The sequence below is a fragment of the Melospiza melodia genome, chromosome 11 (genome assembly GCF_035770615.1).
Source record: "Melospiza melodia melodia isolate bMelMel2 chromosome 11, bMelMel2.pri, whole genome shotgun sequence".
Classification (NCBI taxonomy): Eukaryota; Metazoa; Chordata; class Aves; order Passeriformes; family Passerellidae; genus Melospiza; species Melospiza melodia.
This window is the reverse complement of record NC_086204.1, coordinates 21580180-21594188: the sequence shown is the minus strand read 5'-3', so window position 1 is coordinate 21594188 and position 14009 is coordinate 21580180. Positions and strand designations below refer to the sequence as shown.

The 14009-nt window shown below is 57.2% G+C and overlaps 1 protein-coding gene across 4 annotated transcripts in view; it reads left to right on the top strand.

The window, feature by feature from the left end:
* The window catches only part of ERI3 (ERI1 exoribonuclease family member 3), a 129522-nt gene extending 117570 nt beyond the window's left edge, over nucleotides 1-11952 (top strand). For 3 of the 4 annotated variants that reach the window (XM_063165959.1, XM_063165961.1, XM_063165960.1), the window contains exon 8: nucleotides 10412-11952. In XM_063165959.1, coding sequence (XP_063022029.1) covers nucleotides 10412-10494 — 83 coding nt within the window. In that variant the 3' untranslated portion in view covers nucleotides 10495-11952. The remainder of the gene's footprint in view (nucleotides 1-10411) is intronic. The other variant, XR_010029024.1, reaches the window with a different exon arrangement.
* Nucleotides 11953-14009: the final 2057 nt, after the last annotated feature.

The window sequence follows — 14009 nt, the reverse complement described above, 5'->3', positions numbered from 1 at the left end:
CCTTTTATTTCCTTTCTCTGACATCTCATGTCACTCAGGCAGGAGAAACTCAGCTTTATAAACTCACTCATCTCTACCTTGAAATTTCTCCCTAATTAGGGTCCCAATCCCAGTGAAGGGACTGGATGTCAGGAGCTGGATGTGGAACAGAGCCAGCAGCAGTGGTGGAGGTCAAACCAAGCTGTTCCCTGCAGCCCAGGGACCACCTGGCCCCAGCAGCATCAGTCAGGGGTAGGGACATAGCATCTCCCATGTCTGTGCCCACAGCTCCCACACAGGAGAAACAGACCCACCATCCCTGCCATGCCAAGCAGCTGCATGTCTGGCCCCTGTGCTGCCTCAGGCAGGGACCATCAGATGAGTTACAACACCACGAGCACCCAGCTCTGCCAGGCATGCCTTCACTGCAGGGAGAAAAGGTGTCAAGGGAGTCGAATTCCCTTTATCTGTGGATAACTACTGCTGCCTTTAACAGCCTGGAATAAACTAGCCATAAATATCATGATCATAAGTGCTTAGATATGGCAACTTTACACTGAACAGAGGTTTTAACCTTCCCTGTGGAGGATATCCAGCTCTACATCACTGACTGTTTCCATTCAGCTGCACGGCCAAAGACAAGCCCTTGATGAACTGCTCAGAGCAGCTGCACCAGCTACTGGCCGCCTCTCAGCCCAGTCTAACCCCAGTCCTTACCCCAGTTTTGGGGTAGGACCTCCCTCCTGCTTTCAGGGCCAGACAAGAGTCCTGCTGCCCTCTCCCCCCACCAGCATTCTTTCCTCCTCCAGGGAATCACCAGCATTGGATCCCTTTACTGGGCTCCTCTGGGGCTCCATCTTCCATTCTCATTCCCACCCACACAGAGGGCCCAAGCCACCAACTTCGCAGCAACTTGTCAGCATCACCTTGTCCCTGAGCCAGCCCAGGGGTCCCATATCAGCAGGAGGGCAGTTTGCACCCTCCCTGCTCCTTGCCAGTGCCCCGCCGTGACTTTATTTTGCATGGCGACTTTGAGAGGAGCTGTAAAACACTCAGACGAGTTAAATAATACACGACAGTGTACGGTATAAATTACAGGAAGCCAGCGGTGGAGCGACATTGTATGCTGAATAAATTAAAGGCTGCGTGACTTACAGGCAGCATTGATCTGCCCAGCATTTTGTTTAGTGACGTGCTTGTCATAAGGGAGAGCTAATTACAGGCATGGAGGCAGCGGCTCCGGCGCTGGGAGCACAGAGCAGGCTGGGCTCACCAATGTCACCGGGTCCCTGCACTTGCAGGATTTGCTCTTTCTGAGGCCAGCCACATGCCAGGCCCCTTAGCTGGATGCCTGCTGTTTTCCCAGAGCCATCCAGCCCTGTCACAGCCCAGGAAAAGGACTGAGCTGCCACAGGGAGATTACACAGTCAGAAAGTGGGTGTGCTGGTGTGGGGGACACAGGCAGCTGGTGGCTCTGTGGGCTGCCCTGAGCAAGGCCTGGTGTTGGGGCTGCCTCAGCAGCTTAAGGGAAACAGAGATATTCTATCCTGAGCCCATTCTTAACGGAGCAGAGCCATATGGGAGCACATCCTTTGCTCCTGTGGCATTTCTGAGCCCAGAGATTTCACTGCTCTGGGGTACCCAGGACTGACTGAGAGCTGTGGGGGCTGATTTGGGGACTGAAGAGTACAAAAAGACAAGTACAATTCAGAAATTGGGTAGGGATCTTGTAATAGCAGGATGCTGCTGTGAGCCACCAAGGGAAGCGGCAGTCTTCTTCAGGTCCCAATTTGGACTGGATAATTTTGGGGAAGATGTGCTTTACGCACAGGGATGCGGGACACTGGTGAGAGGCTTGGATCCAGCTGGGTTTAACCATCTGACTTTAACCACCAAACTTGGAGCTGAGTTTGGATGCTTGTCCTGCTGGGCTCCGGAGCAGGGATGGCTCCTGTGCCAGGAGGTCAGTCCGCATTGCCTGCCCAGCTGAGCGATGCCGTGCAGGCTGTGGGCAGCCCTCGAGGTCCCGGCAGAGGCTGCGCATGGGGCTGGTGGAACGGGGACCTCCCTGGCCTGCTCAAGGGTGCGGGGCTGGAGAGCTCCGTGCTCTGGAGCAGCCTGGGATGCGGGATGGGGATGCGGGATGGGGATGCGGGGTGGGGATGCGGGATGCGGGATGGGGATGCGGGATGGGGATGGGGATGTGGGATGGGGATGGGGATGCAGGATGGGGATGCGGGATGGGGATGCGGGATCGGGATGCGGGATGGGGATGCGGGATGTGGGATGCGGGATGGGGATGCGGGATGTGGGATGGGGATGCGGGATGGGGATGCGGGATGGGGATGTGGGATGGGGATGCGGGATGGGGATGCGGGATGGGGATGCGGGATGTGGGGTGGGGATGCGGGATGCGGGATCGGGATGCGGGATGGGGATGCGGGATGTGGGATGCGGGATGGGGATGCGGGATGCGGGATGGGGATGCGGGATGCGGGATGGGGATGCGGGATGTGGGGTGGGGATGCGGGATGGGGATGCGGGATGGGGATGCGGGATGGGGATGCGGGATGCGGGATGGGGATGCGGGATGCAGGACGGGGATGCGGGATGCGATGCGGGATGGGGATGGGGATGCGGGATGTGGGATGCGGGATGGGGATGCAGGATGCGGGATGGGGATGCGGGCTGCAGGATGCGGGATGGGGATGCAGGATGGGGATGCGGGATGTGGGATGCGGGATGGGGATGCGGGATGCGGGATGCGGGATGGGGATGCGGGATGGGGATGCGGGATGCAGGATGGGGATGCGGGATGCGGGATGGGGTTCCGGGATGCGGGATGGGGATGCGGGATGCAGGATGGGGATGCGGGATGGGGATGCGGGATGCGGGATGGGGTTCCGGGATGCGGGATGGGGATGCGGGATGCAGGATGGGGATGCGGGATGGGGATGGGGATGCGGGATGCGGGATGCAGGATGGGGATGCGGGATGGGGATGGGGATGCGGGATGCGGGATGCAGGATGGGGATGCGGGATGCGGGATGCAGGATGGGGATGCAGGATGGGGATGCGGGATGCGGGATGCGCTCCCTCCGGCTCGGCGGATGTCTGTCACTCGCTGGGATTATGAGTAGTGAGTGTAATGCATCGGCGTATGAATAGGGTTGTCTGGCTGATGGTGATGTATCGTTTTTCATTACTGCCTCTCAAGCCCTCCCTGCTTCACGTGTGGAAATTCTATTTATTCCCTAATTTGTAAAAATTCCCTCCTTATCTGATACCAATCAGGGAGGGGTAATTGGCTCTCCAGGGCTAGCGGCTGGGGTCCTGATGAAGAGATATGTGTGTCTGCTCTGGCTGTCCAGGCACCCTGCCCTGCTGCACCAGCGACACGGGCCACAATTAATAATGATTTGCAAATGGCAGACAAGCAATAACGCAGAAAGATGTCCAGCCAGCCTCCTGCCCGCCCCTTAATTTCCTTCTGTAATATAAATGGCACAGGAACGAAAATCCAGCGCTATAAATTCTGAAATTAGTTATTCACCGTAATAAATGGTTCCCTTTTTGGTGCACTGTTCTCCCCATCCTTCTCCCCTGACCCCCCCACTTCCTCCTCCCCTCCCAGCCCCCTTGCCTGCTACCTACTTCATTTGAGTCCTAATATGCAAATGCTGTAATTTAACGGGATGGTGAAGTTGATTTTCATGTTAACTTAATTACTTTGATTTATGAAGGGCTGGGATGTAGACACAGCTCCATCCTTGCCCACCTCCCACCCTCACCCCTCTGCAGTCCTGCTGACCCGCCGCCTCTCTTCCCTTTTCTTCCCTTGGCTGGGTCCTGTTTTCCTCTTCTTCCCAAGTTTGGTGTTTTATTAGCTGCCTTTAAGTGGACATAAGTCCTCGCGACAATCGCATGATGCGGAGGACAAATTCCCCGTCCTGCCTTGTTTAATCGTGCCTGGATAATGGATGTATAATTGACTCATTTGAATGCTTTTGCCTACAGGAGTGCAGAGCATTAAATGTTTGATTGCCTTAATTTCCAAACAGATCATTATCCCCTTCTTACCCGCTCTTAATAAACACTTTATGAGGATTTTTTTTGTAAAGGAAAAAAATCTCCACTCCTCGTACTTCTCTGAAGTGATAAACTCTAATTAAGTCTAATATTTAAAAATATGGTAATGGTGACTTGTTTGAATAAGTGGCCTGCATTTCCATAATTTCATTATTACGTAAAACACGCTAATTATTTGAAGTGTGCTTATTACTAAAAGAGAAATCTCCTTCTAATAAAGATGAAATTGGCTTTTTTCCCTGTATTGCTGTGCACGCCGCTCCCCTGCTCTCCTGGACAGTGAGTGGCCACAGCCAGGAGCGGGGTGATGGCAGCATTCGCTTTGTTTGCTCAGGGAAGGCTGCCAGCCAGGGATGCTGCATGTGCAAGAACAGGCAGAGAGGCTGAAGGGCAAGCTGAGGTCTCTGCACACCCTGGGTCACCCTTGGCCCCAGCAGCATTGGTGCCCTTTGGGCTCACGGCTCCAGGAGTTGTTGGGAACGTTGCAAGCTCAGCCCCTGCTGCCCATTCCCTCCAGCAGGGATGCCCCAGCTGTCGTGGTTTGCCCACATGGCCTCGCCTGTGCCAGGCTGTCCAGCAGCCTGTGGGGCTGGAAGGTGTCTCAGCAGCTGGGTGTCTCGGCAGTGCAGAGGCCCCAGCCCCTGGGAGAGGGTCAGCATGGTGCGTGCATGATGGGAAGAGTGGTTCCCAGTGCAGAGGATGGGAGGAAGCATCCTGTCTCCCATGGCATGATAGTGACCAGCCTCGGTGACAGAAAGAAAGTGCCCAAGGCAGCAGGTTGATGGTCAAGACTGGTCCCCTTTTGCTGCTCTTCCTACTGATCTGTGAACTGCCAGAGATGGGCCCTCCCTGCTCCAGTGTCCCTGCTGGGGTAAACTGGATTTGGAGGTCTTGCTGACCCCAGTGTGCAAGGAGTAGGACAGGCATCATGTCCCTCTGGGACAGACACAGGTTGAGGGAGGATGAGTATGAATTGTGTCCAACCCCTCTTCAGAAGCTGTGCGGGCGCTCTGTGCCGGGGCAGGCAGGGAGGCACTGGGATGAAGTCAATATAAAACTAATTTTCTTTTCTTCATGAAGAAATGAGGTGTGTGGCAGTAACGTAATTGCAGATAATGAGGTAAGTTATTCTTAATATTCTGCACGTCGCTGTCAGCTCCACCTAATATACCTGCCGGCTGTGCGGGACACGCTCAGCCCCTTGCCCCGTGCGCGGGATTATGAGGCCATTAATTTGGGAGCAGCTCGGCAGGACCATCCCTGGCATCCCTGTGGATCCCTGGGAGCTGGGAGCACTTGGTCTTGACACGTCCTTGTCACCACTATGCGGGCATCCTGGTGTCCCCACCTTGCCCAGCGTGTCATGGTGGGGATGGATTCAGATCAGACACAAACTGCCTCCAGCTCCAGTGTGGACACAGTGAGTGACACAAGAGCTCTGTGTGCTGGGAAAATGCTATCACTCCCTGCGCTGACAGTGACATTCCTGCTCACAGGGAGCAGCACAGCCCACTGCAGGGACACAGCACCCATTAATGATTGCTGGGGACGCCAGCAGCAGTGCCAGACTCTGAGATCTCTGAGGTCCATAGAGCAGCCGCTGCTCACAGGGCCACCTGCTGTCACCCAGGGGCGGCGGTGGGGACGCTCCGGGTGGCGGTGGCCGGGCGGGCCTGTTTCTGCTTTGCAGGGAGCTGTTATACAAAGGCAGCAGTGATATTATTCATTAACAGTAATCTGCCATTAGAACATTGACAAATGGCCCCTCGGCGCCTGAGCATCAGTTCTGGTACAGCCCATAAACCATGGGGACAGTTTAAATATGGACCTGCTCAGCTCGGGCCGGGGGTGATCCGTCTTCCCGGCCATAGCACAGGTGCAGTGGGGTTGCCTCCAAATGAGCCCGTTTGGGGGGGCCCTGCAGTCCCTGAGCACCCACAGCCCAGTGGGGCAGCTGCTGGGATGGAAAAGCTCCCTCCGTGCTCCGGAAGCGTCTCGGCCCAGTGCACGGCAGCGCTCAGCCCCTGAGCCCCCGTGTGGAGGTGTCTGTGTGGTTGGTCCTGTGGGGAGGTAGCAGAAATGCTGGCAGGGCAGCACACAGAGCCCCTACCCTCCTCCCCAGTGCCTGGGCTGGTGTGGAGGTGATGCTCTCCTGGAGTGAGCATTGCTGCTCCTGGCAGCCCGATCCAGCAGCTGATGGAATCCTCAGACTCACGCTGGGTTTACAGCAGTGCTGCCATGCAGTGGCTGGTGGGAGGGCACATGCCAGGCAGTCAGCCCAGTGCCATGGGCTGGGGCTTTCTGCTGCCATCTCAGCAGAGGAGTGCAATGGGAATGTCTGTGCCCCTCCAATGACAAGGCAGCCAGTGATGCTGAACGGCCACAAACTCCAGCCTAAACTGAGGAGAGCGTCCTGCTGCCCCATGTGTGTGCACGTGTCACTGTCCTTGGCTGTCACTGCAGTGAGAGCTTGGCAGGACATGGAGAGGGCTGAAATGAGGGTGTCAGGCCAGTGTGGTGTCACAGTGGGTAGTGCTGAAACACAGGGGCAGGAGGTTAAAACCTGGTGGGCTAAGCCAGCCAGGGTGAGTGGAGGCTGGGGTGTCACATCACCCCACACTGCACTGGCAGCTGGACACAAGGAGAGTCCCTGAGGTAGCCAGCCCTGGAACCCAGCACCTCAGGGCACCTCAACCCCAGCCATCCTGGGCCACTGCACGGGGACATGGGGCGATGCTTGGAAGCAGCACAGCAAGGTGAGGGGCAGGGAGGCAGGGCAGAGCCACTGCTCTGTTTGCATGATAACCCCAGGCTCACCCCTTTCACACACACCGCACAACACCCCTAAATCAATTGCATCTTATTATTACAATATCAATATACAATATTCCTACAATAACACCATTGATTTTCTACTCAGAGGCTGCACCTAAGTCTGTTTTAAAGAGGAGGGAGTTAATAGTGCCCTCATTAAAAATCTATAGATTACCCCCCACCCCAAAAAAAGAAAAAGCAGTTTATATTCATTAGGGCTATTGAATATAAAGTAATATGTTTGTGTAGGACATTGGAGTAATGTGATAATCCGTCCGCATATCAGGGAGAAATCCACTTAGCAACCCTGTCAGCTTGACAAGAAAAATGTGCCCATAAAGTCGGGAATACATTGAGGGAGTGAGCGGGAGGAGAGCGGGGGCGCGCATGCGTGTGTGCGCCTGTGCAGAGCCACGCTGGCCCTCAGCCTGGGACCACCTTCACCCACGGCCCTGCTCAGCCTCGGGGCACAGCTGGGCACCCCTCAGGCCCCTGCAGGTGGCTGGGGCTGGGACACACCCAGTGTGCCAGGGTGGGGATCAAGCTGGGGGCTCTGCAACCTGCCAGCATCCCCGGCCCCAGGTAGGGGCACCAGACGGGACAGGTTGGTGGGTGCCAGCCTGGGTGCCAGGGCAGCACCGCCACAGCCATGTGCCCCCCAGGAGAGCTGGGCTGGGTGGGGGCTGCAGCGCGGGCAGGGCTGCCTGTGCCCTCCTGCCAGCCTCGGACTCTGCTTGTCCCCTGCCCCGTGGTCACCTCTGCCATGGATTAAGCACTGAAAAGCAGCAGAGCAATCCCAGTCGCGCTCTCTTAGGCTGTCAATTGCCATTTTTGTAATAGAAATTCCTTTCACAAGGTAACGACGGCCAGATTTAGAGGATTTCATATTGTTAATAATTCCCCAAACAGCCATCTGACTGTGTTGTTTTAAAAGCCGCTTAGTTTTTTGCTTTGGAGTTTATGAAAATCTCCCACTCTAATATCCCGAGAGCCAGCCTATAATTGTGTTATTAAATCAATCGGAGCGGATTACATTGTAAAATCAATAGATGGCTGTAATTGCATATTAGAAAGTTGTTCTGCTGTTGTTGATTTTTTTTTACATGGATAATTATAATAAGAGTGTTTACCTTAGCGCTGATTTGGAATGAGTCTCACTAAATGATGTATGACGAGCTTGGCACACTCGCTGCCAGGGGCCGTGGCATCATTTGGGACAGCAAGGACAGCACTGGCAGCGTGGCCATGTGGGTGGCATTGACCCAACAGGGTCCCACCAGTTCAGCAAGGTGGCAGCTCAGAGTTCAGGGTATCTCCCAGCGCTGGCACCTGGCAGCAGAGCACACTGGGGTTTTGGGGAGACAAGTGATGGGGTGCAGGAAGCAGACAGTGGTCACAGACGGTGTCCCCAGGGACCAGCTTGGGAGTCCCAGGAGGTGCCATGGGGTCTCACCGCCTGTCTGGCAGCTGCCCAGGTCTCTGTGCAGTTCCCCCTCAGCAATATGGAGCAATAGTCAAGCCTCAGTGCCCACACCAGCTCGGGGAAGGCTGCAGGCTGTGAGGATGGCTGTGGGACACCTGGGGCTGTGCTTTCACATCCAAACCGCTCACTTGCCATCCACCTGCCACAGCTCCAGGACTTGTTTTGCTGTTACTTTTTGGGGGTACCAGGCCAGGGCTGGCTGGGTAGGGGTACTTTGACCTCAGACAGTTTCACTCCTCTTTCCTCCGTTTCCCCAGCTTTCAAGCCACTGTTACCCTGTTAGATCCCAGGGCAGTTGGCTCCAAGGGCTGAGGGCTTTCCAAGGGGCTCAGTTGTCTGGGGGATGAGGTGGAGCAGGTGTTCCTCAGGGCAGTGAGGGAATAGCTTGAGTGGGAACAAGTGACAGCAGCAGGAGCTGGCATTGTGGCTTGGCTGGGCAGGACACCTGTCACCTCCAGGGGCCTTGTGCAGCCATTAGTGTCACCTTGGGCAGCAGAGAGGACAGAGGCACAGAGAGATGGGCTCACCTCTGCCCCATGCCAGCCAGTGGGCTGGGGACCCCCCTCCTTTGTTGGGCTGTCCTCATGCCCAGCTGCTGTCCCGTTTGGCACACGAGTGACAGGAAGGGATGACACGAGAGGGTCTCAGGGGACACTCCAGAGGCACGTGGCACTGATGGGAATGTCATCTCTTTCACTGCCAGCCATCAGCCAGGAGCCTGGCAACTCATGGCAGCCCCTCGGGGAGCTGCGCGTGGGGAAAATCCTGAACTTCCAAGAGACGCTGGGGGACAGGAGATGGCTTTGCCAGCGGGTCACTGGGCACAGCGGGGCTGGGCAGTGCTGCTGCTGTGGCAGGGAGCACCCAGGAGGCCGGGCAGCCCCATCCCTGTGGGCAGATGCCTGGCAGCAGGACGGCGCTGCCCGGCTGCGGGGGGCCCTCAATCCGGCACGCGGCACTGTCAGCAGGCAGCCTCCTCCTAGACAGTGAAATATGGCCACAATTAGCCCGGATACAGTTCAATTATGATAAACAGCGTTTGCACCCTTTAAGCTGTGATTAAAAGGCCTCCTCCCGTTGATAGAGAGACCTAATTTCACATTATTATCGCTGTAGCTTGATTATAAAGCACTCCCTGGATTTACAGTTGGGAGATGGATGTGGAGGCTTCTTTATCATTTACACATCAGTAATGATGCAGCCTTCCCTCCACCACAACATCCATCGAGCAGCGGCGGGGAGAGGGGGGCCTTGCCTGCACCCCCCTCCCGGGGCACCCTCTCCCCGTGTCAGCCAGGCCTCGCTGCCACACGCAAGTGGGCAAAGTCACCCTTACGGTAACAGCTTGATAAATGGGCGGGCGGTAATGAAATGGAGACATCAAGGCGTGGGGCGAGGAAGAAAGAGTGGTAATCGGAACGAGTGGAGCTGTCCCGAAACGGAGGGGAGCGGGAAGAAGGATCGCCTCTGCGCCGTGTGCTGTCAAGGGAGAAATTACACATTTACTCTTGCTTTTTCTTAAGGAGACGGCCCTCATAGATCAAAACATGGATTTACAAGCCAATTTTCAACATGAAATATAGACACTAGGAATCAATTTAAGCCCGGCTTCTATTTTAGCAAACGGTGCCTGAGTTTAGTCCCAGGTAAATAACACCAGAGCCTTCCCCTTTCCCATCTGGCTGCTCTGCCACGGCCCAGCACCAGGAGTGGCTGTGGCTTGCCATCCCAGCCAGCTGCCACTTGTCAAACTCTGGTCGGTGAGCATAGGGAGGCACCACGGGCTGGCTCTGGTGGGGACATGGATGACCCCAACCTTCAGGTCCAGGGCATGGATCCATCTCAGGGCAACACTGGGTCATTCTGGGATGCAGGTGGCCAGTGCTGGGACTGGGAACTCTGCAATCACACCACATCACTGCAAGGTCCTTGGGACAGAGTGCCTGGACTGGAGAGGACGCAGCCCAGCATGGCATTCGGAACTTGCTCCAGCAGCTCTTGTTTGGATCATGCCTCTAACCCAATATCTCTGTGCTTTCTCCTCAGACGACTGCAAGAACATTGCCAACATCATGAAGACACTGGCCCATAGAGGCTTCATCTTCAAGCAGACCTCCAAACCTTTTTGATCCCCGAGGCAAGCCAGGCAAGGGCTGCATGCGCCCGGTGCCGGCGAGGCGGGGAGGACGGGCTCCAGCATTAAAAAAAAAACCCGGCAACCGAGGCCAGAGGAACCGACACAAAAAAAATCTCAATTTCAGCTGTTAACTCCAGTAGAGGTTGTATATATGGGAAGGCAAATCTGTGTAGACCTGATGTGACTCCCTCTCTGGGCTGCTCCGGACATTATGCCATGCTAGCGGACAGCCGCGTAGGGCGCTTGCACCACATTTTAGACTCGTAGTTCGTTCTTTTTCTTTGGCTCCTGATTTCCGTCCCTCCCTCCATATCCCACCCCGTCCTCCCTCTCCCACCCCATCTCCACCCTGGCATGGGCCATACCCACCTTCCCTTCTTCTTTCTCTTCTCTGGTTTTATGTTTTCAGGCCTCGACAGCTGCTGCAGCGATGCCGGTGTGTGCCTGCACTCGGGCAGCACTCACGGAGGCTCAGTGTGTCCAGACGGCCCCTCGCCCTCCCCGCCAGCTCCCCCGCCTCTTCCCTGAGCGCCTTTTCCCCTTTTTGAGTCAACACTAACCCCTCTCTGACTCCTGTATGTGACAAACGCGATCCGTCTCTTTATGTTCAAGGTGAAGTGCCTGTATTCTCCGCTGCAGAGCCCCTGGCAGCCCCACCGTGGGCTGCAGGGTCCCGGAGGGCTCCCTTCAGTGAGGCAGGGGCCCAGCGGACAGGCGGGCGGCAGGAGGGAGGTGACAGTGTCCGCATGGAGCCCCGTCCCGTCCCCGTTCCGTCTGCTCGTGCCTCTTGCGGGGCTGGGTGGGATGCCCGGCCCCGCCTCGTCCCCGCCGATCAATTCCAGCTCCATGGGGACAGGCCCGCCACAGCGCCGTGTCCGTGTCCGGTGGTGGACGTGCCAGCCCGCGCTGGCCCCCGGCCCACAGGTACCTGAGCGGGGGAGCTGCAAATTGCCCCGGGCCCCTGGGCTGCTCCCCGCCACCCTCCCTCGGTTCCGAGCTGAGGCTCAGCCCCGCCGTGCTGTGCCCCTCACAGGTCCCCGCGGACGCTCAGCAGCAGCTGGCTTGTTGCCTGAGAGAGTTGCCGAGCACATCCCCTCCGGCTGGGTGGGCTCCCGGCTGGCCAGGGCGGTTGGGGGGAGCCGTGGGGCGGGCTGAGGGCGCACGTCCTCTCAGTGTCACCCAGCCCCGGGGCCCTGCTGAATGGAGCCCTCGTCCGGGCACTGACCTGCAGGGAGGCTGCAGCCCCAGGCCCGTGCGTGCATGGCCTGGAGCGAAGCCGGTGACGGCAGCCAGAAGGGCAATACAGGCACTGAACTTGGCGGTACATGACTGCATGGTGTGTGGTGTTCCAGTTAAACCAACCGATAATGCAACCCCAGCATTTTCATTGTCTAGTTATTCCAATCCTTGCTGTAAATGTGCCACATGAATAAAGTTTGGGGGTAAAGGAGCCCGGGCTGTGCCCATGCATGTGCAAGTTTGTATGGCGGGCAGAGGGAGGGGAGTGCTGCTGGGACATGTGGAAGTAGGGTGCTCCCTGGAGTATGGCACATCCACGCTCCCCCTCAAAGGGTTTTGGCTGTGAAAGGATGGTCAAGGTTCCCTGCTGCTGGAGCACTGCCCCACTCTCCAGCATGGGCACTGTGGGTGGGCACCAGCCCCACCTCGGGTTTGCCTGTGCCCCAAGGCAGCTCTGCCCTGAGGATCCCACCAGCCCATCACTGCTGGGCCTTATCCATGGGTGCACCCCATGCAGTTTTCTGCCCAGTGCAGGGTGACAGCCACCACTACCTCCCACTGGCACCTGCCACCCCACTCTGTAGCCTGGCACACCATACCCACACAGCTGCCAGTGCATTTGGACCATCTTGGCTACAGAATGGAGCCCACGTGGCTCTGCGGGGCCCTGGGGCACCTGCTCTGCCCCATGAGTGCAATGCTATGGGGTGCAGGAGCCATGCCCAGCTGTGCAGGAACCACCACTGCATCCAGGTGCCCAAGGGACCTGCCCTGTGCCACAGTGCCACTGGGTGACAGGGATGCAAGTGTCCAGCTAGCACCGAGTGGGCAGCTCCCAGAGGCAGGGGCAGTCCAGCCCACTTGCTCTATGCAAAGGTCACAGGGGTTTTACCAGTTCCATCTGTGCAGCTCCTGATCAGCTTTATTGACCCTTTCTCAACGGGAGTAGTCTAATTAGTTTTTTATGAAAACTAAGAACTTGGCCTTTGCCCTCTACTCCTGCAGGCGAGAATGTGACTCAGAGGACATTGTCACGGGGGATCGATGATGGCAAGTTACACTTGGAAGGCAGGTGTAGGGGACACAGGGTGGGCAGATGGGCATCAGCCCAGAGCAGGGCTCACAGCCAGGGCCACCAGTGCCCACAGTGGGCAGCCCATAAACCCGGGCTCCCACTGCGCTGCCTCAGCCCTTCCAAGGCCCTGCAAAACGTGAGACACAGGAACCAGGGGCCCCTCCCACCACAGGCTGGAGCCTTGGGTGGGGCAGCAGGAGGAGGAACTCTACTGGCAGTGAGCTGGGGACAACAGGAGTGTTTCCAGCAGGGGCAGCCCCTTAGGAAGGCAAGGCAGCACTTGCAGAGTTACTGGAAGAGAGCAGCTACACAAGGGTGGGATGCTGGAAGTAGCTCTTCCGCCTGGTGTGGGCAGCACAGGAGCAGCCTGGCTCAGGACATGGTAGCCACAAAGGCAGCAGGGGCTGCAGCAACTCCAGCTGTCAGCTGGTGACTGAGGCAGATGGGCTCAGGGACAGCCAGCAGCTCCCAACAGGGTCAGTGCCTGGGACTGGGGTGAGAGAGCTCCATGCACCAGGGCTGGTGGCCACAGGGCAGCCATGGGTGGCCTGGGGCAGAGCTTTGCACAGCCCTGGGGCAGCTCTCAGCACCTGCTACAAGTGCCTGGAGGCTGCACTGCTCCAGAGGTCAGATGGGGTCAGGACTATGGCCGTGGGCAGGGGAAAGCTCCCACTTTTCTCTGGAGCACTGCAGTGTTTGTCTCAGCAAGGTTCCTGTCCTGTCCCATGGCTGGAAGCAGCCAGCTGTCCCTGGGGGCTCCAGGACAGCCAGCACTGCCCCTGCACCTCCTCATCCTCACCGTCATGGCTTCTTCACCCTCTTGATGGAGAAGGGGCTGGAAGCCAACTCCCTTCACTTCCTCTGCTCTAAAAGGGAGACAGGAAAGAAAAGAAAAAATACCAGGAACAGCAGGTGGGAGCACCTGGGTTGTGGCAAACATATTCACCTGTCTCAGAGCCAGCACCAGGGGTTCAGCATCACTCCAGGCAGTGCCAAATGGACCACACTGCCTGGCTGGAGGCAGAGCCAGCTCTTTGCATGACAGGAGGGACAGAGCTAATCCAGCAGTGACAGGGGGTGGGATGGCACCCTCACAGGGGATATTACTTCCCTCACATGAACAGGGCTTTAGGATGGCCAGGAGGAAGGGGCTCAGCTCTGCAAGAACTCAGTGGCCCCAGGAGCCCTGACCA